Source organism: Neovison vison, chromosome 3, assembly GCF_020171115.1.
Source record: "Neovison vison isolate M4711 chromosome 3, ASM_NN_V1, whole genome shotgun sequence".
Lineage (NCBI taxonomy): Eukaryota > Metazoa > Chordata > Mammalia > Carnivora > Mustelidae > Neogale > Neogale vison.
The window spans coordinates 136,637,083-136,660,994 of NC_058093.1; the positions used below are offsets into that span (position 1 = coordinate 136,637,083).

Genomic DNA, 23,912 nt, shown 5'->3' on the forward strand with positions numbered 1-23,912 from the left:
GGTTTTACTACCTGGATGAATCCAGATGGAATGTTTTAATCAGCCATGCTTGTTCTTAGATGTATGTATATGTTTTTAAGTATTAAAAATAGATTTTTAGTGAAAATTGTATTTTGTGATAACCACAGGTTCATGTGCAGTTGTGAGAAGTAATACAGAGAGATCCTGTGTACCCTTCACCCATTGCCTGCAGTGGTAGCATCTCGTAAAACTACAGAACAGTATCGTAACCCGGATATTGACGTTGATACATTCCACCAGTCTTACTCAGATTTTCCAGTTTTACTTGTACTCCTGTATATATTTCGTTAAAGATTTTATTTATTTGAGAGAGTGTGTGCGCATAAGTGGGGGAACAGCAGGGAGAGGGAGAAGCAGACTCCCAACTGAGCAGGGAGCTGGACCTGATGCAGGGCTCTATCCCAGGACCCTGGGATCATGACCTGTGCCGAAGGCAGATGCTTAACTGACTTAGCCACCCAGGCACCCCTGTACTCTTGTATTGTGTGTGTGTGTTGAGATCTGTCACATGGGTCAGTTTCTTCTCCCGGTCGTGATACAGAATAGTTCTCTCCAGGGGCTCCTGGGTGGCTCAGTGGATTAAGCAACTGCCTTCAGCTCAGGTCACGATCGTGGAGTCCCAGGATCGAGTTCTGCATTGGGCTGTCCACTCAGCGGGGAGTCTGCTTCTCCCTCTTGACTCTCGCTTCCCTCTCATGCCCTCTCTCTCAGTCTGTCTCTCAAATATTTAAAACAAAAGAAGAAGAAGAATAGTTCTATCCACAGGGATCCTTCCTGTGGCTGTTTTAGAACCATAATCACCATTCTTTCTCTTCCCCTGTCCCGCATTCCTGTTTCCTGACATACTAATATGCCCTCCATCTCTAGTTTTGTCATTCTGAGAAGGTTGTAGAAATAGACTCATAGAATATGTAACCTTTTGGAATTGGTTCTTTTCACTTAGCAAAAGTCTCTCAAGAGTTATTCATGTCCTTTGGATCAAGGTCATTCCTTTTCGTTGCTGAGTAGTACTCCATGCTGTGGGTGCATCAGAGTTTAACCGCTCTGTGCTTGAAGGACATCTGGAATGTTCATGTATAAAGTTTTGTGTGAACACAAGTTTTCATTTCTCTGTGATAAATACTCAAGAGTATAGATGCTAGTTGTATGGTAGCTGCATGTTTACATGTGTAAACAACAAACCAGTTCCCAGAGTGGCTATACCATTTTACATCCTACCAGCAATGTGTAAGTAATCGGTTCTCTGTATCCTTACCACCATTTGGTATTCTTGTCACTTTTTTTTTTTAAATTTTTGCCATGCTGATGTTTTGAGATGTCTTATAGCGGTTTTAATTTGCCTTTCTGTAGTGGCTAATGATTGTAAACGTCTTTTCATGTGCTAATATGCCATCAATGTTACCTCTTTGCTGGAAGGTCTGTTCTTACCTTCATCTGATTTCCTACTTGAATTCTGTTGAGTTTTGGGAGTTCTTCCTGTGTTCTAAATATTAGTCTTCCTTTCTGAAATATGTAGTTTGCAAATATTTCCCCCAATCTCTAGCTTTTCTTTTTCATCCTTTTAACAGAATTTTTTTCCAGACCAAAAGTTTTTTGGTTTGATAAGGTCCAATTTATCATTTTTCTTTAATTTCTGTTTTTTTTGAAGTATGATTGACATATGACATTTCTTTCAGGTGTACAATATGATTCATTATTTGTATATATTGTGAGATAATCACTATAATAAGTCTGTTAATTAACGTCTCTTACCTTTCTTTGTTACAAAAATGGCTTCCTTTTGATGAGAACTTTTAAGACTTAATCCCTTAGTAACTTTTTAGTATGCAATGCGGTATTATTAATGGTAGTCACCATACTATCTGTTACATCCTTATGACTTACTTATTTTATCATGAGAAGTTTGTATCCTTTGACTCCCTTCACCTATTTCACTTTTCTCCACAACTTAAAACTACGAGTCTGTTCTCTGTGTCTGTGAGCTTGGGGTTTTATGTTTGTGGATTTTTTGTTTAGATTTCACACGTAAGTGAGAGCATATGGTATTTATCTTTCTCTGACTTATTTAATTTACTGTAATGCCCTCAAGTCTATTCTTATTGTCACACTGCCAAGATTTCCCCTTTTTATGGTTGAATAATATTCTTTTGTGTGTGTGTATACATATATATATATATATATATATATTCCATATTTACATTCTGTGAACACATAGGTTCTTTCCATATCTCGGCTATTTTAAATAATGCTGCAGTGAACTTTGGAGTGCATATATCTTTTTGGGTTCGTGTTTTCATTTTCTCTGGGTAATACTCGGGTGAAATTGCTGAATCATATGGTAGTTCCATTTTTAATTTTTTGAGGAACGTCCATAGTGTTTTCTATAGTGGCTGCACCAATTACAGTCTCGTCAATAGTGAACAAGCTTTCCCTTTTCTCCCCGTCCTCACCAACACTTGCTATTTCTTTTTTTATTGATAATAGCCATTCTGACAGTTGTGTGTTGATAGCTCATTATAGTTCTGATTTGCATTTCCTGATGATTAGTCATGTTGAATGCCATTTCATATACCTGTTGAGCATCTGTTACCTCTTCGGAAAAATATCTGTTCAGATCTTCTACCCTTTTTTTTTTTTTTTAATTGGGTTGCTTGGTTCTTTTGCTGTTGAGTTATATGAGTTCTTTGTATATTTTGGATATTAACCCTTTAGCAGATACACGATTTGCAAATATTTTCTACCATTCAGTAGGTCACCTTTTCATTTTGTTGATGGTTTCCTTTGCTGTGCAGAAGCTTTTTGGTTTGATGTGATCCCACCTGTTTATTTTTGCTTTTATTGCCTTTGCTTTCATTTATCAAATCCAAAAAATCATTACTAAGACCAGAGTCCAGACTGACTTGCCTATATTTTCTTTAGGGAGTTTTATAGTTTCGGGTCTTAAGTTCACATCTTTAATCCATTCTGAGTTCATTTTCATGGATGGTATAAGACCGTAGTCCACTTTCATTCTTTTGCATATTGCTGTCCAGTTTTCCCAACACCATATCTTTTTAAAGATTTACTTATTTACTTTGGAGAGAGAGAGCACAAGCAGGAGGGGCAGCGGGAGAGAGAAAGAGAGAATCCCAGGCAGACTCTTCATGGAGCACAGGGCACATCTTAGGGCCCAATCCCATGACCCTGAGGTCACAACCCAAGCCAAAAGCAAGAGTCAGACACCCCGACCAACTGCACCAGCCCGTCATGACACCATTTACGGAAGAAACTGTCCTTTTCTTTTTGGATATCCTTGGCTCTTGTTTGGTAAATTAATTGACCACATATGTGTGTGGGTTTATTTCTGAGCTTTCTCTTCTGTTCCATTGATCTATGGGTCTGTTTTTATGCCAATACCATATTGTTCTTACTTATATATATATTGTGCTTTTTGGTATGTAGTCTAAGAACCCTTTGCCTGGCCCTCAATGGTAAAAATTTTGTTTTTTTCCTAAAGATTTTATAGTCCCACATTTTATATTTAAGTCCATTATCCTTTATGAGTAATTTTTTCCCCAAAAATTAAATATGCTAGAAGTCCAGGTACAGCATAGCTCCGAGTTTTACCAGGCTGACATCAAGGTGTCTGCAGGGCTGCATGTTTGCTTATTTGTTTGTTTGTTTCTGAAGGCTCTAGGGATGGATGTGTCTGCTTCTAAACACAGTCAGGGTGTTGGCAGATTTCAGTTTCATGTGTTTGTCAAACTGAGATTCTTTTTCTCTGTTGTCAGCTGAGGATGATTCTCCCCTTAAAGAAGTCACCTGCATACTCTGACCCATTGCCACTTTCTTCTTCCATCCTGTGTGGTTCGTTGAATTTTCATCCTGCTTCTGTTCTTTCTGACCTTTCCTTCTGCCTCTTATCTTCTACTTTCAACCAGAGAAAATTCTCTGCTTTTAAAAGCATACTTGATTTTTAAAGAAGTTTTTATTTAAATTCCAGTTAGTTAACATACAATGTAATACTAGTTTTGGATGAAAAATATAGTGAGTTGATTTTTATACAGAGTAGTTTAGGTCAAGATTCTGTCTCTGGGCACCTGGGTGCCTGAGTCAGGTTAGGGTCTGAGTCTTGGTTTCAGCTCAGGTCTTGATCTCAGGGTTGTGAGTTCAAGCCCCATGTCAGGTGCCATGCTGGGCATGGAGCCTGCTTTTTTTTTTTTTTTTTTTTTTTTTTTAAAGGTTTCTCTTCTGTGTCTTTTTTTTTTTTCTTATAGATGTCTAATTGCTCCAGTGCTGTTTCTTCTACCATTAACTTGCTTTTGCATATTGGTGTGGATCTATTTTAGAAGGTTTTTGGTTTTGGTTTTTTGGGGGGGTTTTGATTCTACAAAAGCTCATGTTCATTATAGGCATCTTTATAGGTGTGAAAAGGTAGAAAAAGAAAAAGTTGAGTCTTATCAAAGACAGCCTCTGTTAAATTGTCTTTCCATCATTTTCCTGTGTTATTTTTGTTTTTGCTGTTTCAAATAGTAGAACTCATGCTACGTAGAAAAATTGTGTTGTGCCTTTTTTAAAAATTCTATTATAAACATATTTTCTATATTACTGTGAATGTTTTTAAAATACTGTTTTAATGATCCTGTAATAACTTATTGTGTGGCGTCTTTTGCTGCCTAAAATTCCAGTTTTCATGTTTTGTTATGTTTTTGTTTTTGTTTTTTTAAAGATTTTATTTATTTATTTGACAGAGAGAGATCACAAGTAGGCAGAGAGGCAGGCAGAGAGAGAGAGAGAGGAGGAAGCAGGCTCCCTGCTGAGCAGAGAGCCCGATGCGGGACTCGATCCCAGGACCCTGAGATCATGACCTGAGCCGAAGGCAGCGGCTTAACCCACTGAGCCACCCAGGCGCCCCTGTTTTGTTGTTTTAAAAGACCCCTCTTGTTACTGTCTTAGTTCAGTAAACCTTTTAGATAATTACTGGATTAAAAGATTGGGTATTTTCAGATTCTTGCTATTTCATTGCCTCATTGCTTCTGAAGGGTTTTTTTTACCATTTATATTTTACTAATTGTTATGTATGTTATCTATAACAGCACTGGAGTTTTGAGAATTTCCCTGAATGATTTTAACATGAATTTTCATATATCCAGTTATTCCTTACTAGCTCTAAGCTTAACTTATGTTGAATGAAAATTGTGTGAGAATCTTAGTGATTGGTACTGGATGAAGTAGAAATCAGGGGCGCTTGGGTGGCTTTAAGCGGCTGCCTTTGGCTCAGGTCATGATCCCAGGATACTGGGATCGAGCCCCACATTGGGCTTCCTGCTCGGTGGGAAGCCTGCTTCTTGCCCTCCCACTCCCTCTGCTTGTGTTCCCTATGTCGCTGCCTCTCTCTCTCTCTCTCTCTCTCTCTGTCAAATAAATAAATAAAATCTTAAAGAAAAATAAAGATTCTTGGGGGGAAAAAAGTAGAAATCAGGTAGCATTTACCCATATAATAAATGTAGTTTACATTTTATAAATCATTACTATTTATAATAACATGCAGTTGAGATTAGGGAAAACAGATTGGTTTGTTTTAAAGTTGCTTTTATTAAAAAAAAAAACTTACAGTATGCTTATTTACTTCAAAGCTTTGTGATTTTGATGGTATGATTTTGCCTCACTTCAAACAGAAAGCAATAGATCTTGCTGGCAAAGCAGCTCAGGAAGACAAAGCCGGGAACTATGAGGAAGCACTTCAACTCTACCAACATGCCGTTCAGTATTTTCTTCATGTAGTTAAATGTAAGGTCACAGTTTGCTTTTTATTTCAAAATGTTAAAGGCAAAGATTATTATATTTTATTTATAAAAATTGAAATACAATGCCAGAAAATTGTAAACTATCCATTTGCAAAAAATTGCCCATAGCTTGTTAATAATTTTTAAATATTCAGCAAACAAATGTGCACAGTTATCATAGTAACCTGTTATTTTATATACCTAAACATGTTAAAATACCACAGTCAATGGAAATAGCTTTTTTTATTGGTAATATACTCCGATTATGTATGAACCTCACATTTTCTAAGTATCTCTGAACATGCTCTTAAGTACCTTTAAAAAAAGATATGTTGGGAGACATTTTATTCATATATTTTTTAAGTATATATTGCATGTTTCCTATATGCCTGGTATCATAGGCACTGGGATACAGCAATGAGAGGAAAAGGGGTAAAAAAACACTGCCTTCGTTGATCTTAAACCTAATGCTGAGCATTTAAAAAGTGTCTTTCTTATAGTTATTTATAAATAACAGTTTTAGCATTTGGATAATTTAGAATTTTCTTTTGAGCTTCTCCATTTCATTTTGAGGTTTTTGTGTCAAATAAAAGTGAAACTGAGAATGAATCATAACATAAGGTATGCGGGTCTAGTCCCATGCACTGCACGGCCTGCTGAAGTCTGCTTTTGAAATCGCTCTCACAGAGGTCTTTATGTAGTCAAATTACGGTATTAGTGGTACATGTACTATATGGGATTCCTGTCATTTTTTTTTTTGGCTATAAAATAGTTTGTGTAGACATTAATGAAAATGGTTAATATTACTTCTGTTTGTCTTATCATTCATTTTGTAGGAGATAAGCAGCTTTCAACTATCTGCATAAAATGTAATGGGAAGATTAAAACCCTCAGAATATTAAATAATTTCTTCTTATTATTTAGCATTAACTTAAAATATCCTAGTGTCTTGCTCAGATCTCTTTTCTGACTGAGATCCACTGTTGGCCCCAAGCTATACTGGAGGAAGCAGGGAAGAGTTGATGAGCATTGGTTATGTTGAGCTCGAGATGCTCTTCCTCCCCCCCACAAACTACATTGTTCTTGACTCAAAATTGTGTCTAAGTTTAAACCTTTCTGTTTAAATCTAGAATACTAATAGAAAAATCTCTCTTATTTCCCTCTAATAGATGAAGCGCAGGGCGATAAAGCCAAGCAGAGTATCAGGGCAAAGTGTACAGAATATCTCGATAGAGCAGAAAAACTAAAGGAGTACCTGAAAAAGAAAGAGAAAAATCCACAGAAACCAGTGAAAGAGGGACAGCCGAGTCCAGCTGACGAGAAGGGGTATGTATTTTAGAATGTTATATTTTATATCTAATTAAAAGAAAAAATTATATTTAATTTGTGAAATCATTTTCTTTTGTTTAAACGAGGTGTTGGCAAGCCATGACTCATAGGCCAAATCTGACCTGCTGCTTCTTTTTGTAAATAGTTTTATGGTAACATAGTCTCTGACATCTAAAGAATGAGACTCTGGGGTGGGGTTGTCTGGCCTGGTTGGGTTTGAAGGCAGGAGGGTCTGGTTCACGTTAGAGGTTGTGATACTCCTACTTCCTGGGATGCATGGCACAAGGCACTTAGACAACCCTCTGTGGTCACAGGGAATGGAGTGTCTTTTGAAGGCAGTGTTCAGTGTTCCAGAGGCCATTTTGAAGGACATAGGAGTGGGAAGAACTACAGTTGACTACATGTGAGAGTTTGAAATGAATTACAAGCTCAAGATTTTATATTCTCTGTTCAAGACATGTCAGGGAACTAGGAAGTTCCTGTGACACCAAACAATATTTTTATCTTCTGTACCTACAGCATTGACATAGCAAAAATCAGGCCCTAGCTGATCTTAACGGATTGTTGAATTTCAACATAGAGTCAACTTTAGGGTTTCTTATATGAAGGTTGAGCTATTTAATGGAAGACTGGGCCTCCAAAATTAAAATGAAACTATTGGGAAAAGTTTCGTTAACCTCGAGTGCCTGGAACCCCCGACTCTTCCCTTGCCAGCAGAAATGTCCTCTTCTCTCTGTGAGTTGAGGCTTTCTGGTCTTGCTTGAAGACCCTGTAGTTTCCACTTGAGGTGGCTACCTAGCAGGGGGATACCAATTCTGTATTGACTAGCAGTACCCACCTTGGCTAAGCAAAAAGGAGCTTAGTAAAGAGTATTGACCTTATAGATTTGGGGTGGGGGCAGGGACTCAAGCGTGGGTTCCGTGTTGTTAGGAGAAATGCCCACTTCTGCCAGGGTTGTTCAGTAGGGATCCCACTGCTGCCAGCGCCCCTGTCAAGGCTTCTGATGTCTGGCAGGGATCACAGGACCTCTGCCACAGCTCCCTCAGCAGGCCAGGGCTTTTGCTCGAAGGTAGGATCTTTTCGCATGCAGCTGCCACCTCAGTTGCTTGCCTCCACCTTCTTGGTTTGGTCTCATGGGGAGCCCTAGCGCAAGGAAGCCCAGAAAGGGCAACTTTTTAGAAGTACTTAGAAGTATTGTAGAAGAAAGCATGGTAGAACAAGGTTGGAGTGGATGTCAGGTCAATCAGTGGGCAGTCTCTACCAAACCCATCACCCTGCCATTCTGTGATGAATAAGCCAGTCCCATTTGGGGGGAAAATTCTATCAAGCTTTTAAATCTCCCTTTATGTGTTATATGTAAAAAATGATGTAGTGCCATATTTTTTGCTTTATCACCTTTTCATTCAAGGTTGTGTTATAAACAGCTCAGTAAACTATTTCTACAACATTAGTTTTAAGATTGCAATGTAGTCTGTCATATGCTACATTCCATAACTGAACATACCTTATTTCTAGTTTTTTCCCTTTTGGGAACGGTGGGGACATGATTATCCTTGTAGTCAAACCTTTGAACTCCTTCTAAATTAATTTTTCAGAAAAAATTCTCAGATATGAAATATCTGGGTTGATAAACTCGTCTTTTGGTCTCAGTTTATTTTCATCGATAGCTTCATCTGTTCTTTGGAACCCCCAGACTAAGGATTACAGACCTTCATACCTTAAATAATGAAGATTCTGGGTTTTTCTGTCCTGGTTATGGCTTCTTGTTCTGATACGTAGTTTGCCCAGTTTGGTGTTTTCATGTTGTTCACAACTCTCCTGTAATTCATCTTAAGTCTTCTGTGGAATGCAGTGTGGGGGCATGCGTTTATGAATTTGTACATACATAGGTATGTCATGGGAATTTGGAGCTGGTTCCTGACTTCATTCTGGTCTTTTTGCCCCTTTCCTGTTCATGATTCCATGTTGATGGATAATATGCCTGCTTAATATACTCTTAAAAGTAATTTTTTTAAAAAACTTAACTTTTAATGTGAATGTCTTATTTTGTCACTTAAGTCACAAATATTTCAGATTAATTTTTCCTTCATTTTTGCCTTATTTTGATAGCAATGAGTGATCATTTGAATATATATTAAATTCTTTTTATTAGGAATGACAGTGATGGGGAAGGAGAATCTGATGATCCTGAAAAAAAGAAACTACAGAATCAACTTCAAGGTTGCTTTAGATTTCATTTTTTAAATTTACTATCTTATTTTTTTTTAAAAAAACCTCATAGTGAATTGTTATTTGAATTGTTTTCTTCCCCCTGTTTTCAAATGAGGTTCAAGAACTGGCTTTGGTTCCCAGTGGTCACATGCTGACTTCGTTTGTCCATTTTCATAGGATTTGCTCTGTAGGGTCTCTATTAGGTTGGTTCTTCCCATGTAGTAAAAATACTGTTCAGCTTTATATGTGCCTTAAAAAACCTGTCAGTCAACTTCCTCTTTTTTCATTTTGTCTTATTTGCCCCCTTTTAGAGAAGGTAGCATTTACACTACTAGCACATTATAAAATTGTCAGGGGAACAAAATGAATTGGGGCTCATACTTGGTTTTTATTGCTGTTGCTGAAGCTGCACTGATGGTTTACTTCATGTTCTCAGACTTTTCTCATCTGTATTTTATCCTGTTTCAGTGTTGCAATTTACATTTATCTCTTCCAGCTTTCTGTTTTTACCTCCCATGCCTCTAAAACCCTTTCATTCTGTGCTTGTAGGATAGTGGCATGATGAGAGACACAGATTTTGGTTCCGTTCTGACCTGGAGTCCCTCTAGGGCCTGCTGCAGAAAAGCTGTCTGATGTTGGGCAGATTCCTGAGCCTCTCAGAATAGAAGACCCCAGCTCTAAAATGGGAATCACTGATACCTTCTTTTCTGGGCAGTTAGAAAATTATGACAGTATAAAAACTGCCAATGTTAGATCCGACAAATTTTAGGGCCTCAGTCAACTGTGGTAGCTGTTTGTATCTGCAACAGCACCTGTTTAATTGCTGGCTGTGTACTGAGATTTAATTGTTTTTTGATACGTTAACTGATGACTTTGGGGGTTGAATTTTAAATATTTTGTTAATTTGAATCTTGCCAAATAGAATGCATAACTGAGAAGGATTTCTGTTATAGTGGCACAGCCTGGGTTAGTGAATGGTGATACCTAGCTTGGCTAGTCCTTTAATCTTGCTGTACTAACTCGTCTCTTCATTTTTACTCTATTACTGGTTTTACCAGCTCCACTGGGATATATAGGAGAATACTATAAGGTTAATTTCTTGAAAGCACTACAGTTAGTAAGGATAATTTAAAAACGGGAACTTCAAAGGTGAATAAAATCCAGAAGGAAAAGCTGAGTGTCTGCTGCCACACCGCCATGGCCTGCAGCAGTGTGGGTGCACGCTTCGTACTCAGTGAGTTTTGCTAGACGACCCAGTGGTCTGTGCCAAGTGGCCTTATTTTGATTGTAAGGCAGAGGTGTTTTTTTCTGTCCTTTTGGTTTTGTTTCCCTCTCTCCCCCGCAGAGTAAAAACTGGAGTGAGTCTTTAGTTTTGGAAAAGATACCAGCCAGCTTCTAATAGGGAATTTTTCTTTAAATCAGTAATGGTGAGACCAGAGATATACAAAAATACAAAGGCTGAAAATATTTAAATGAGGAAGTTCATTTGGAATTTCAGGGTAGAGTATGAAAGGACTCCTAGCCTTTCATATCTCAGAGTCCTTTTTTCCATCTTTTCATTTAATAGTTTGCTCATGGATTTCACTTGTATAATATCCTTTTTTGGATCTTTCCTCTTTTTATCTGAAAGCATTTTAAATCTTTTACTTCTGTTTTGAATTATGACTTTAAGTGTAGTATTTGATTATTAAAGAATACATGATTTGAATTTTCTCTTTAACTCTTTCGATGCTCAGTGACTTTGTTGAGATTTAATCAAAGACTGGTTAAATTTATTTAATTGGAAACAAATCATATAGCCTTTACTCCTAATAATCCCTCTCCCTTTTTTAAATTACTAATTTTTTTTTAACGATTTATTTATTTATTTGACAGAGATCACAAGTAGGCAGAGATGCAGTCGGGGTGGGAGGGGCGGGAAGCAGGTTCTCCGCTGAGCAGAGAACCCGATGTGGGGCTCTATCCCAGGACCCTGGGATCATGACCCGAGCTCAAGGCAGAGGCTTTAACCCACTGAGCCACCCAGGCGCCCCTAAGTACCACTTTTATTAATATTACTTATATCTAAATAATCTTTTGTCAGTAAACAGTCCAAAGTGACCTTTAAACTTTGAAAAGTATTAGTTAAATGTGAAGATAAGTTTTAGCATATTTGGAAAATTCATACTTAGAAAAAACTTCAGTTGACCAGATGCTGCTTATAGAGAAAGTAAATTGACTTTTTTAACCATTAAAAAATCCTATTGGGTGATGTAAATATTTCCTCATGTAGGGTTACTAAACTGAATGGAACATAGAGGGCGCCTGGGTGGCTAGGTGGGTTAAGCAGCTGCCTTCGGCTCAGGTCATGATCTCAGGGTCCTGGGATCGAGTCCCGCATCGGGCTCTCTGTTCAGCAGGGAGCCTGCTTCCTCCTCTCTCTCTCTCTGCCTGCCCTCTGCCTACTTGTGATCTCTCTCTGTCAAATAAATAAATAAAATCTTTAAAAAAAAAAAAGATGAATGGAACATAGAAAAGAAAAAGTGAATTCTCTTTAATTTATACTAATTTATACTTATTTATACTTAATGTGAATTTTAGAATGCAGGAAGTTTTTATGGTTTCATTTAATTTTTTTTTTAAACTTTATTTTTTTAAGTAATCTCTACACCCAATGTGAGGCTCAGAATTACAACCCTGAGATCAAGAGTCATATGCTCCTCTGTCTGAGCCAGGCAGGTCCCCTGGGATTTCATTTAATTTTAATCTATAGGTAAAGGTTTTCATAATTTAACTATGTTGTATAATATAATTACTCTTATAATAATAAATGATCTTTCATAGCAAGAAGAAATACCCACAAAACTAGTTTCATCAGTAATCAGTGAATTGTGTAGGTGGTGATGTTTTGATATACTTAAAACAATTACACATCAAAAAAAAAAAAAAACAATTACACATCACCTTAGAACCAGCTTTTGGAAAAGCTTTTGTTAAGAGAGGATTCAAAACTTTTGCCAATAAGCTGTATTAGAAGAAACCTTTTATGGACTCACTGTGACAATTTCTGTGGCTTCTGAATATATTATATTGAAAAACTAAATCACTTAGATAACCTTTTAAATGTACAAAACTTTCAAGTAGGTCTGTTTAGAGGCCCAAAAGAAAATTTGGCAAATCTCAGGGAAGTATTGCAGATCGGAGCTCACTGTCCCTCTCTCCTCCATCATCCCCTTCCTCCCTTCCTCCCTACGATTTATCTTTCCATCCATCTGTCCGTCTGTGTGTCTATCACTGGTTAAAGTTCTTTAGGTATCTTTTCCTTTTGGTGCTTAAGGAGAGCATTAGATCACTGGGTATTTTTGTTAAAAAAGAAGTAGTAGATCAGCCCCCATTGAATAGTTACTTTCGGTATTTCAGAATCAGTGCATTCACACATTGTAACCACTTGGTGTAATGTTTGGTGCTTTTCCAAACACTCTAATATTCATTAGGGCATTTGATCCCTCCACTAACCTCTCTTTAAGTAGTTTGGGCAGACAGTATTCTTTCCATTTCATAGTGAGGAAGCAGAAATACAAGAGTTAAGTGACGTGCCCTAAGTTAGCCCATCACCCAGCCCCGCTTTCTGACAACTGCTCACTAGCCCCCAACGACTGCTTCCTAATCACATGATTTCAAGAAGGTTTTTAATAGATAAAACTTTTCCAGACATTTTTGTACTATATTTCTTGACTGTCATTATTTTATGTTGTCTTCTACATGTGATGGAATAGTCTTCTTAATTTAAAGATGACATACTTGCCTTGTAGGTGCCATTGTTATAGAGCGACCAAATGTGAAATGGAGTGATGTTGCTGGTCTCGAAGGAGCCAAAGAGGCACTTAAAGAGGCTGTGATACTGCCTATTAAATTCCCTCATCTTTTTACAGGTGAGATGACTTAAATAGGTTTTTTGATGATTGTCTCAAAAAATACGTTGATGGCTAAAGTAGTAGAGCATAGTGAATTTTTGTCTCATGTTAAGTTAGCACCTTAAATAAAGTAGTGATACGCCTCTACACCAAGGTACTTATTTCATAAGCATATTTCAAAAAACCCAAATGTCAGCCAGTACAGCAAAGGGTGACTCATCGAAATGCAGCGGAATGCTTTGCTCCCATTCAAATAAAGGGTACGTCTCTATTAAGAAATTTAGATCTGTGTTATAATTGACATGAAAGATGCCCACATATATATAAAGATGAAAACACAAGCTATAAATACGTGTAGCATGATTCTACATTTGTTAAATAGATGTGTGCACTGAGGAGTAAATGTTGACAGATTAACATAAAAATCCTAGTGTTGTGCCTAAGAGATAAGATGATGGGTGATTTTTACTTTCTCCGTAAAACTTCAGATCAAAGTTCAAGGGACTTCAGATGAAAGTCCTCCAGGGACAGCTCATTCTCACTGTGAGGACAGTATTGCTAACCCAGCTGTCTGGGTATAGTTGAGGTTACAGTTCCAGCAGCACGTGATGTCTGGGCTGAACCATTCCTTCATGTTATCCTTTTTGTGACTGATAGTCTGCCTGCGTGCGGATTGGCTGTACCCACAGCGTACCTGAAACAGGGTGTCCCTTTCTCTGAAAGAGAGCAAATCTGTGGTGTTGGCCTCAAACTGAACAGGTCCAGGAAGTGATGTCCTATAGGGGAGTGACAAGCAAAGACCCTGTGGGCCCCTGGGTGTTCACCAAGCAAGGTATGACTTAAAACCTAACTTCAGAAATACGAAATTAACAGTGTAAAAATTGACATCATGATCCTGTAAAGACACAAAAGTATGGGTGAGCTCATTTTATATTAGTTAGGCCAGTGTTTTCCAAACACAAGTCATTTATGTGTCTTATGATTATTTCCATATATGTGTACCATTATTTTTAATATTTTTCTTTAAATCACTTTTAAAGCAAATTTTTATTAAAGTGTAGCAAAAATATACAGAGACCAGTAGGAACCTTAAAGTGTTCAGCTTCATAAATTATCAGAAAATAAGTACATCTCTGTAATCATCATCATGCAGATAAGAAATGATACCAGTAACCCACAAGTCCCTCTGTCAGATCATTCCTTGCAAAGGTGTTCACTCTCTTGACTCCTAACACTGTAGATCGTTTTGCCTATATTTGAACTTATAAATCATGTTTCTTATTTTTCCATAGTAACTTATTTTAAAAGATTGCTTTGCATCTACTTTAAAAAGAAAAATTTGTATTTTTCTTTTTTTTTTTTTTAAGATTTTATTTATTTATTTGACAGAGAGAGATCACAAGTAGGCAGAGACACAGGCAGAGAGAGAGAGGAGGAAGCAGGCTCCCTGCTGAGCAGAGAGCCCGATGCGGGACTCGATCCCAGGACCCTGAGATCATGACCTGAGCCGAAGGCAGCGGCTTAACCCACTGAGCCACCCAGGCGCCCCAAATTTGTATTTTTCTATATTAAAAATTATTTAAATAAAAAGTATTTGTATTCTACCTGAAAAGCACTTCCTGTGCTACCGGTCATATACAGCGCACTTAAGGGAACATGACTTACAGTGCATACATTTTAAATAGATTTGAACCTAGAAATTTTTTAAATGTATATTTGATATTTTTTTGCCAAAATAAAACTCAGTCTGTTTTATTTTAGGCAGCATTAGGACTTTTTATTAGGAAAATGGAAATAAAGAGTTGATTTGTTCACTTGTTATATTTTGGCAAAACTAGGATTTCAGGGGGTCTCCTCCTCATTACCCAACCACCTGAATAAGGATATACTCTCCGAAATAGTAAACTGGGCTTCCTTGTGGAATCAGGAATTGGATAGAGCTTTGTGAGGGATCAGTCAGACTTTGTTAATTTCATTCCTCCAAAGTATTTAAAGGAATATTTAATATTCTTAATATTAAAGAATCATAAATATTTATAAGAAATAGAAATATGTAAAAGAAAACGCTTCCAGCTGCCCTTTCCCTGTGGATCGTAGTTTATCCTCCAATATTCTGATATTGAATATTGCACACCACAGACAATCAGGCATGCCTTTTTTTTTTTTTTTTTAAGATTTATTTATTTGACAGAGAGAGAGATCACAAGTAGGCAGAGAGACAGGCAGAGGGGGCGGGGGGAAGCAGGCTCTCCCCTGAGCAGAGAGCCCAACGCAGGGCTCAATTCCAGGACCCTGAGATCATGACCTGAGCCGAAGGCAGAGGCTTAACCCACTGAGCCACCCAGGTGCCCCCAGGGCGTGCCTTTTAACTGAACAATTCTGTCCTTACTAGACTGTAAGCCCATGAAAGGCAGAGATTTTTCGCGTTCATAGCTCTTGGTCTCTACATTGTGGTTTCAGTACATACTGGTTGAACAAATGAGTGAAGTAAATAAGCTTCCTTTTAGAAGGATTATATCTGTGTAAACACATTTGACAAAGCATTCACTAGAAAAAGCAAATAAGATACTTCTAAGATACACTTACCTTAGTTGATTTATTTAAAAAAATTTTTTTTATTCTGATAGCTGTAGAGCAAAAACCTCTTCACAGTACTTCAGTATGGTTGATATCTCCGGTAACAGAAATTAACAGTCTTGAGATTCTCATGTTATTTTTCTAATGCAAATTTTAGGCAAGAGAACACCTTGGAGGGGAATTCTGTTATTTGGGCCACCTGGAACAGGAAAGTCCTATTTAGCCAAAGCTGTAGCAACAGAAGCAAACAACTCAACGTTTTTTTCAATATCTTCCTCTGACCTTGTCTCTAAGTGGCTAGGTGAAAGTGAAAAGTAAGTAGTAAGTTGATTTTTTTTTTTTTTTTTTTTTAGTTTCTCTTTGCCTGGTAATCATTGTATCAGTTTGTAAAATAATAGGCTTCTTACATCATTCATAGATATTCAGAGAAGTGACATAGTGTAAGTATTCATTTCTCTGTCAAATCAGTCTGTTTGAAATTCATTTCATAGGGAAAAGATAACTTATGCACAGTTACATATATTGTGGTTTAGTAAATCATAAACTGAATTATCCAACTGAAACATTCTTATTTTCTGGACCAAAACACGATTGGACTTTAGAGTTCATATAATTATATGTGTGTGTGTGTGTGTGTGTGTGTATATATTCTGTTTCAGTTTTTTTTTTTTTTTTTCATTAAGTCATGTGTCATTTACCATTTTTTTAAGAAACTGAGAGCTCTTACTTATTTTTAGGCTAGTTAAGAACTTATTCCAACTTGCTAGAGAGAACAAACCTTCCATTATCTTCATTGATGAAATTGATTCCCTGTGCGGCTCAAGAAGTGAAAATGAAAGCGAAGCCGCCCGTAGAATTAAGACGGAGTTCCTAGTTCAAATGCAAGGTAGGGATACTGACTTCTTTTTAGTTTCTGTTTATTGTATAACTGCTATGATCATAATAATCAAAAAACTTCAAGCTGAATTTCTCCATTTTAGCAGACTATTTTCATTGTGCCGTGTTTCATTCTGATTGTCCTGCACATGCACACAGTATGCGCCCCCTTGCAGTCATCTGTAGGATCTGGACTCAGGCATAAACTGTAAGAAGATTCGCATATTCACTTCTAACCTACCAGGAACAGTATCAGCAAAAGGAATGTGTAGACTTCAAATGAAATCTTTTGAGAAGAATATGAATAGTATCTGTCCACAGTCTAGCAGATTTGATTCTTGGCAGTATTTGCCTCATATTTTAATAATGTGACATTTGATTAAATACAGTTTTTTTCAGAGACTCTCAGGATGAGGCACTTTAACATTAAACACCACATTCTTTTTTTTTTTTTTTTTTTTTTTTAAGATTTTATTTATTTGTCACAGAGAGGGAATGCAAATGGGGGAAGTGAGAGAGGAAGAAGCAGGCTTCCCAATGAGAAGGGAACCCAATGCGGGGCTCAATCCCAGTACCCTGGGATCACGACCTGAGCCGAAGGCAGATGCTTAACGACTAAGCTACCCAGGTGCCCCAAAACACCACATTCTTAACATATAGACGAGGTTGAAAAGAACATTAAAGTGACAAATTCCTTAAAATATTACGTATTTTGATGCAGGCGTTGGTGTAGACAATGATGGAATTTTGGTTCTGGGAGCTACAAATATACCGTGGGTTCTGGATTCTGCCATTAGAAGAAGGTATGATGATAACAGTGAAGATCTTATTTCTCACTGCAGGTGTAACAAGTCAGTAACAGTTCCCTTTTTGTCCGGTGAAGAGGCATTCTGGCAGGTTTTCAGAAAAAAAAAATTTTTTTTTTCCAGAATTTTTTTTTGATGTACCGTAACCCTGTTGCCCCTCTGCGCTGGGGAAGAGAGGCAGGCATTTATTTGCTTGCTTACTATATTGATGATAATAGATTTTCATATATGGAATCTTTCACATTGGAAAATATATTACCTAATTCTAATAAGCTTAATATAAGGCACTGATGCTTCAGAAATGTACAGATGTAGCTTGATATTTCAATGGAAGACTTTCATATAAAATTTTAGCAAAATGACAGTCATACAATTTAAATCCAGGATATACTTTTGTTAAAAAATTTATGTCTGATTTTTAAATTACATATTGAACTTGAGCTACAGGAAAGGCATATAGACTTGTTACCTTTCATGCACACCATTCCCTGTTTCATTCATTGAATTTTGCATGGTAAAAATTAGCACCAGTTCTTGCCACTTTTGTGCCACTCACTTGATAGTTTGCAGGGCTGCCATCCAGTATTAAGAAAGGAAATCTGCTGGTTATTTTTGAAAATGGACTAATTCTAAACCCATCTCTAAAATAATGGAAATTTAAAATTCTCATGGCCTTAGAGAGTTACATGAAGAATGAGATTTTCACATCTAAATTTTCCCTTGTTGCTTCCTCCCTTTCCAAATGCTGAAATTCTGAGAATGCAAGCAAAGTTACTGTTAATAAAAATGTTAATTAAAAAGTGTATTTATTTTATTCTGAATTACCCTCTATAATAAAGTGGACATTTGTGTAGACATATGTTTATTAGGTAAGATTTTGAGTAGCTTTACCATTTTGAATTTAGGGAATTATTTTGTCTTCTCTTACTTCACATGATTAACCATATTAATCCCTGGGTCAGCAGTTCAGAATATGATTCTATGAGAAGCTAATCTTGTGGGACATACCTAGACATGAACACTGTGGCCAAAATAACCCACAAATCATGTGAGAAAGATTAAACCACTCCAGACTGGTTCTCTGGCTATTTTGGATTTACTTGTTAGTTGCTAATGTGTTCTGGATATTTTCCCATTATTTAACCTAAATATACATGTTTAACTCTGACACATATGGGCCCATTTAACTTATTCAGCTTAGCTTTGTATAAATGAGAATATCTGAGCATCTTGTTTCTTCTTGAGAAATCTGAATTTTCCATTGAAATTAAACATATGTGGTAATATTCTTTACATTTCTTTCCTCTTAAGATTTGAGAAGCGAATTTATATTCCTTTGCCTGAGGCCCATGCCCGAGCAGCAATGTTTAAATTGCACCTGGGGACTACTCAGAACAGTCTCACAGAAACAGACTTCCGGGAACTCGGGAAGAAAACGGATGGTTATTCGGGGGCGGACATAAGTATCATTGTGCGCGATGCACTTATGCAGCCTGTTCGAAAAGTGCAATCAGCCACTCATTTTAAAAAGGTAAGGAGCTTTAGGGGATGCCTGGGTGACTCAGTTGGTTAAGCAGCTGCCTTCAGCTCGGGTCATGATCCCAGCATCCTGGGATCGAGTCCCACATCGGGCTCCTTGCTCAGCAGGGAGCCTGCTTCTCCCTTGCCTCTGCCTGCCACTCTGTCTGCCTGTGCTCACTCTCTCTGACAAAAAGATAAGGAGCTTTGCTCCATCCTTTCAGATATTTTTAAAGTCAAGTTTGGAGGCCATCATTAATTTGTCTTCAAAGAATTTTGGGAAGATTTCTGTTTTATGTAATAAATAGTGGGTGTATAGAATAAATACTCCATTTCATTGAAAATAGGTTCTCTCACAAAGTTTATTAATAGCTATTATTAATAGTTTTAATGTATTTTAAAAGTTTTTATGCAGTGATTTTTTTGAAGTACTTATTAAATTTTGATATAAGTATAGAAACTTTAAATATATAGTGACCATTGGTATAACTAGAATATCCTTGAGCAGAATCTGGTGCAGTTATACCTCATTAACAAAGCAAAAATACTAATAGCTAATATTTAAATATTCACTGTGTTCTAGTCTTAACTCACTATTTCATTTGGTACTCACAAAAACTCTACAAGAGATGCTTCTGGTCACCTGTTGATCATTAATCTGAGACTTAGATGTTAACATGATTAAACTAGGACTTGGCTGCTAACATGGTTTGCCCAGGTATAACCAGATAGGCGCAGACCTGTGGTATTTTCCCTACGTCACGTGTACTTCAGAATCTGAAGCCTCGCTTCCCACGCACTGTTTCATCTGCATGAATGAGTTGCATACACAGCATTTTGTAAAAAGACTGTGGTCTTGGCATATCCAAGATATTTAAGTACTAGTGAAGTAGGTAATTTGGACCATCCCTGTTGCTGAGAACAGCAGTATCCAGTATTACTCCTGAAGATCAATGTGAAAATCCTAAAAAAAAGATTAGCAAACTTAATCCAGCAGTATATGAGAAGACTAATACATCATGACCCAAGTTACATACAATAAAATAAGTATTTTTAAAAATTGTGAGCTTGAATTAAAACCTGAATTTGAGCCCCAATTCCACAATATACTTGTTATATCTCCTTAAGCAAATTATATTACCCATTTAAGTCTCATTTTTATCATTACTACAGTGGACAATAGCACTGCCTCAAAGTACAATTGAGAGAAGAAATGAAGTAGTTCTCATAAAATACTTGAGTAGCCTGGGGAAATAGCCTTTTCCTTCTGCAGCCACTTGGTTACTGGAAATACAGGAGGCTCAGGGTCAAGTTTATGTCCCAGCTGTTGTGTTTTTGGTTTTTGGTTTTTTTTCATTCTCTTTGCATTTAAAAACTATGGATTCTTAGGAACTCAGTCCTTTCCTGTCCAGAACTTTACATTCAGTTCTCCATATGACTGCCAGGGACAGCTGTGACCCTGAAGCCAGGTCCTTCTTAGGAGGATAAAAGTGAAGCAGCCACAGTAATGTTAGCATCACCAGGCAGTAGATCTCCCAGTGGCTCCATCCTTCACTCCCCATTCTTAAGGCTGATAGCAAAAACAAGAGTGCCTGTTCATTTATTTATAAAATGTCTGAAGTATTACTTGGAGCCTAGAGACAAGTCAGAAAGTACTACAATCAAAACCAAAAATTTCCACAGCTGAAATTTTTGTGGAGAAAGACAGACAATAAAATACACATAATTTAAGTAAAGCCAGAATGTTTATATTTCTGTACCTGCCCTAATCCTGATGTAATATTTAAGATTAATCATTGTGAAATAAATATTAAATGTGAAAGCAACCCCCAATTTTAGTATAGATTTGTTGCCATCTAAAAAATACTTGCAAGTGACTCTGAGTCACAAAGGTTCTGTTTCTGGGTGCTATTAAGGTTTCATTTTAAATCAGTTATGAATCACAAAATATCACTGAAATTACACTTAGTATTTAATTTTGTACTTACTTTCAAGAAGGAATTTTTGTTGAGAAAGAAATATTCAGTGCTTTCACACTAATCTTCCAAATATCACAGAACTTTCCCAGTTTTGGAAAATAGAGAAAAATTAAGAGAATTATTGAGAAAGCCTTTTTTATGGACTCGAAGACCATTTAATAAGCATGAGAGGAGAAGAGAACTCTTAACCACAGATGTTTCTTTTCTTTTTTTTAATTTTAACTCTTTTTATCCTTTGATCATGTAAGTAATTTATTGGAGGAAATTTCAAAATAGAGGAAAGCATCAAGAAAAAAACTAAAACCAAACAAAATCTATCCCATCACCCAAAGAAAACTACATTTGTTGTATATTCATCTATTTATTTTTAGAATTAGACATTTTAACACATACAGAATAGTACATTTTCAGATTTCTTGATAATGGCCTAAATCTTAACATAGTTAATTTGTTCAAATAATTATTTCAGACTATTTATTACAGGTGCGCGGACCTTCACGAGCTGATCCCAACAAGATAGTAGATGATCTGCTAACACCCTGTTCTCCTGGTGACCCTGGTGCCATTGAAATGACATGGATGGATGTCCCTGGGGATAAACTTTTGGAGCCAGTTGTTTGCATGGTTTGACATTTTAAAAAATTTCTAGTTTGTCATTTGTGAGACCAAGATAAACATTTTCAGTTATGTAGGATTAGCTAGAGAATGTCAGTATGATCAAGCATGTTTATGAAATACTAACTACTCAAAAGTTGTAAAGATTAATTTAACTTAAAATTTAAAAAATAATTATCTTTAAAATATTTTTGTGGACTTCAAGAAAAATCAGATTTGTAGTGAAAAAGCTATTATTCAAAAACACAGGTTTTGTAAGCTTACCGATGGTCTTATAGCTGAGATACTATCACCAGAATACTTATCTATATGGCATAAATTATTGTCAGGACTTAACTAAAAAGCAGAATTGGTGAAATTTCTTTTCTGAATCTAAGATTTTGTAAAATATTCAGAAACCTTCATGCATTTATCATAGTAATCATAATGGTGTTTTTTGGTTTTACTTCCCCAAACTTTGTAGGAAGTTTTAATGTGCTTGAGGGGTAAAAAAAAGTCCTGAAACCCAGTTTTTATGATAAAAAAATTACATTTCTATAGTTTATACTGGAGGGATTTATAATTCTTAAGACTCATTTTGTAAGGTATAGGAAGCTTACTGTGAAAACTAACATTTATTATTTTTATGTTTTCTTATTGCTGAACGCTCAGTTTTTTAAATCTTCTGCTTCACTTACAGATTTTTAAAGAGCTTTATGTCTGAATTAACAGTAACTTCCAGAGAAGAAACTTACTTACATGATATGTACACACAGCTCTATAGACATACATGTATCTCTGTATATACATAGTATGTGTATAGATATTTTTATGTGTTAATGATGCTTCCCTGAAAGTTATTTAGAAACCCTTTTTTGTTTCAGTCCTTGCACTGTTACTGGTTTTTTTTAAGGTTATTTGTTTATTTTAAAGAGAATACTTGCAAGTGAGTAGGGGGGCGGGGTGTTGAGGGGGAGAGAGAGAGAATCTCAGTCAGACTCCCTGTTGAGTGTGGAACCCATAATGGGGATCCCTGAGGTCATAACCTGAGCCGAAATCAAGAGTCGGTGCTCAGCTGACTGGGTCACCCAGGTGCTCCACTATGTTACTTTTTAAAGATTTTGTTCTTTGACCATTTTTCATACTGTTTTGTAAGAGACATGGTCCAGAAGTTAATCTTTTGATGAATCCCTGATATTAGCATATTTTCTTCCCATTTTGATCATAATTTTAATTCATAGTTAAAAATTCTAGGGGCGCCTGTGTGTTTCGGTCGGTTAAGCATCTGTCTTTGGCTCAGGTCGTGATCACGGGCTCCCTGCCACTCCCTCTGCCCTCCCTCCCACTGGTTCTCTCTCTCTCTCTCTCAGATAAATAAAATATATATTTTTTTAAAATCTGATTAGGTGGTTTTAATTAAATGGTGTTATGTTTCACATAAGTATAAGTGAATAACTTCTGTAAGTGAATGACTATTCCTTTTGAACTGCACTTGGTGAACTCTCTTATTTTAAGAAAAAACAGATAAGACGGGAAAAGAGATCAGGGACATATTTTGGAGGGCCTTGATCCTCAGGCTAAAAGGATTATACTTCTGATGGGGAAGTGTATCCAAATGGAGAGCCATCGAAAGTTGTGGTCAGGACAGGCAAGCGCTTTCAAGTTGCTGTGCAAAGGAAGAACAGGATCAGAGATGTCCTCTAGAAGGAATAGGAGCGTTTATTGTTAGTAACTTATGGCATACTGCAAATACTTAGATTTAACCTCAGGTGGAAAGTTAGTTAATAATAATGCAGTGATGTTTATTTGATTTGATCATGACTAATACTCCTCTTTTCTTTTCCCTGACAGTCGGATATGTTACGGTCACTGTCTAACACAAAACCCACAGTCAATGAACATGACTTGTTGAAGTTAAAGAAGTTTACAGAAGATTTTGGCCAAGAAGGCTAAACCAAAGACAAAGAAGAAGACATTTACCATGTGTGTTCTTTCTTTCATAGGTACTTTTGCCTTTCTTGGATGGCATTCAGATTATTTCCAGTAAAACTCTTTTCCCACAGGGAAATACAGATCTCACTCCAGAGTTCCTTTAATCTTATCCATATTTTTGTTCCCTTACCAGTTAAATGCTCCTGTTAACAAAAATTATAAAATAATGGATAATAAGGAAATGAGTGATAAATGAATGGCAAAAAATAGGAATTACCCAGAAGAGGATTAACATTGATTGAGATACCAATATTTAGAATTGGTGGTATTTGCAAAGAGCATTTCTCTTTTTTTATATTCTTTATCTTTTTTTCTTTTTAACCAAAAATGAAACAGGCCTTATTTTATATT

At 36.6% G+C, this 23,912-nt stretch overlaps 1 protein-coding gene across 1 annotated transcript in view; it reads left to right on the forward strand.

Annotated features, from left to right (window-relative positions):
• Positions 1–23,912, forward strand: part of VPS4B (vacuolar protein sorting 4 homolog B) — a 29,651-nt gene extending 5,739 nt beyond the window's left edge. Inside the window, exons 2-11 of the mRNA XM_044242852.1 lie at positions 5,679–5,790; positions 6,956–7,112; positions 9,268–9,335; positions 13,118–13,237; positions 15,954–16,110; positions 16,534–16,682; positions 17,394–17,475; positions 18,790–19,009; positions 21,459–21,599; positions 23,421–23,912. Of these exons, the coding sequence (XP_044098787.1) occupies positions 5,679–5,790; positions 6,956–7,112; positions 9,268–9,335; positions 13,118–13,237; positions 15,954–16,110; positions 16,534–16,682; positions 17,394–17,475; positions 18,790–19,009; positions 21,459–21,599; positions 23,421–23,522 (1,308 nt within the window). The 3' untranslated portion in view covers positions 23,523–23,912. The remainder of the gene's footprint in view (positions 1–5,678; positions 5,791–6,955; positions 7,113–9,267; positions 9,336–13,117; positions 13,238–15,953; positions 16,111–16,533; positions 16,683–17,393; positions 17,476–18,789; positions 19,010–21,458; positions 21,600–23,420) is intronic.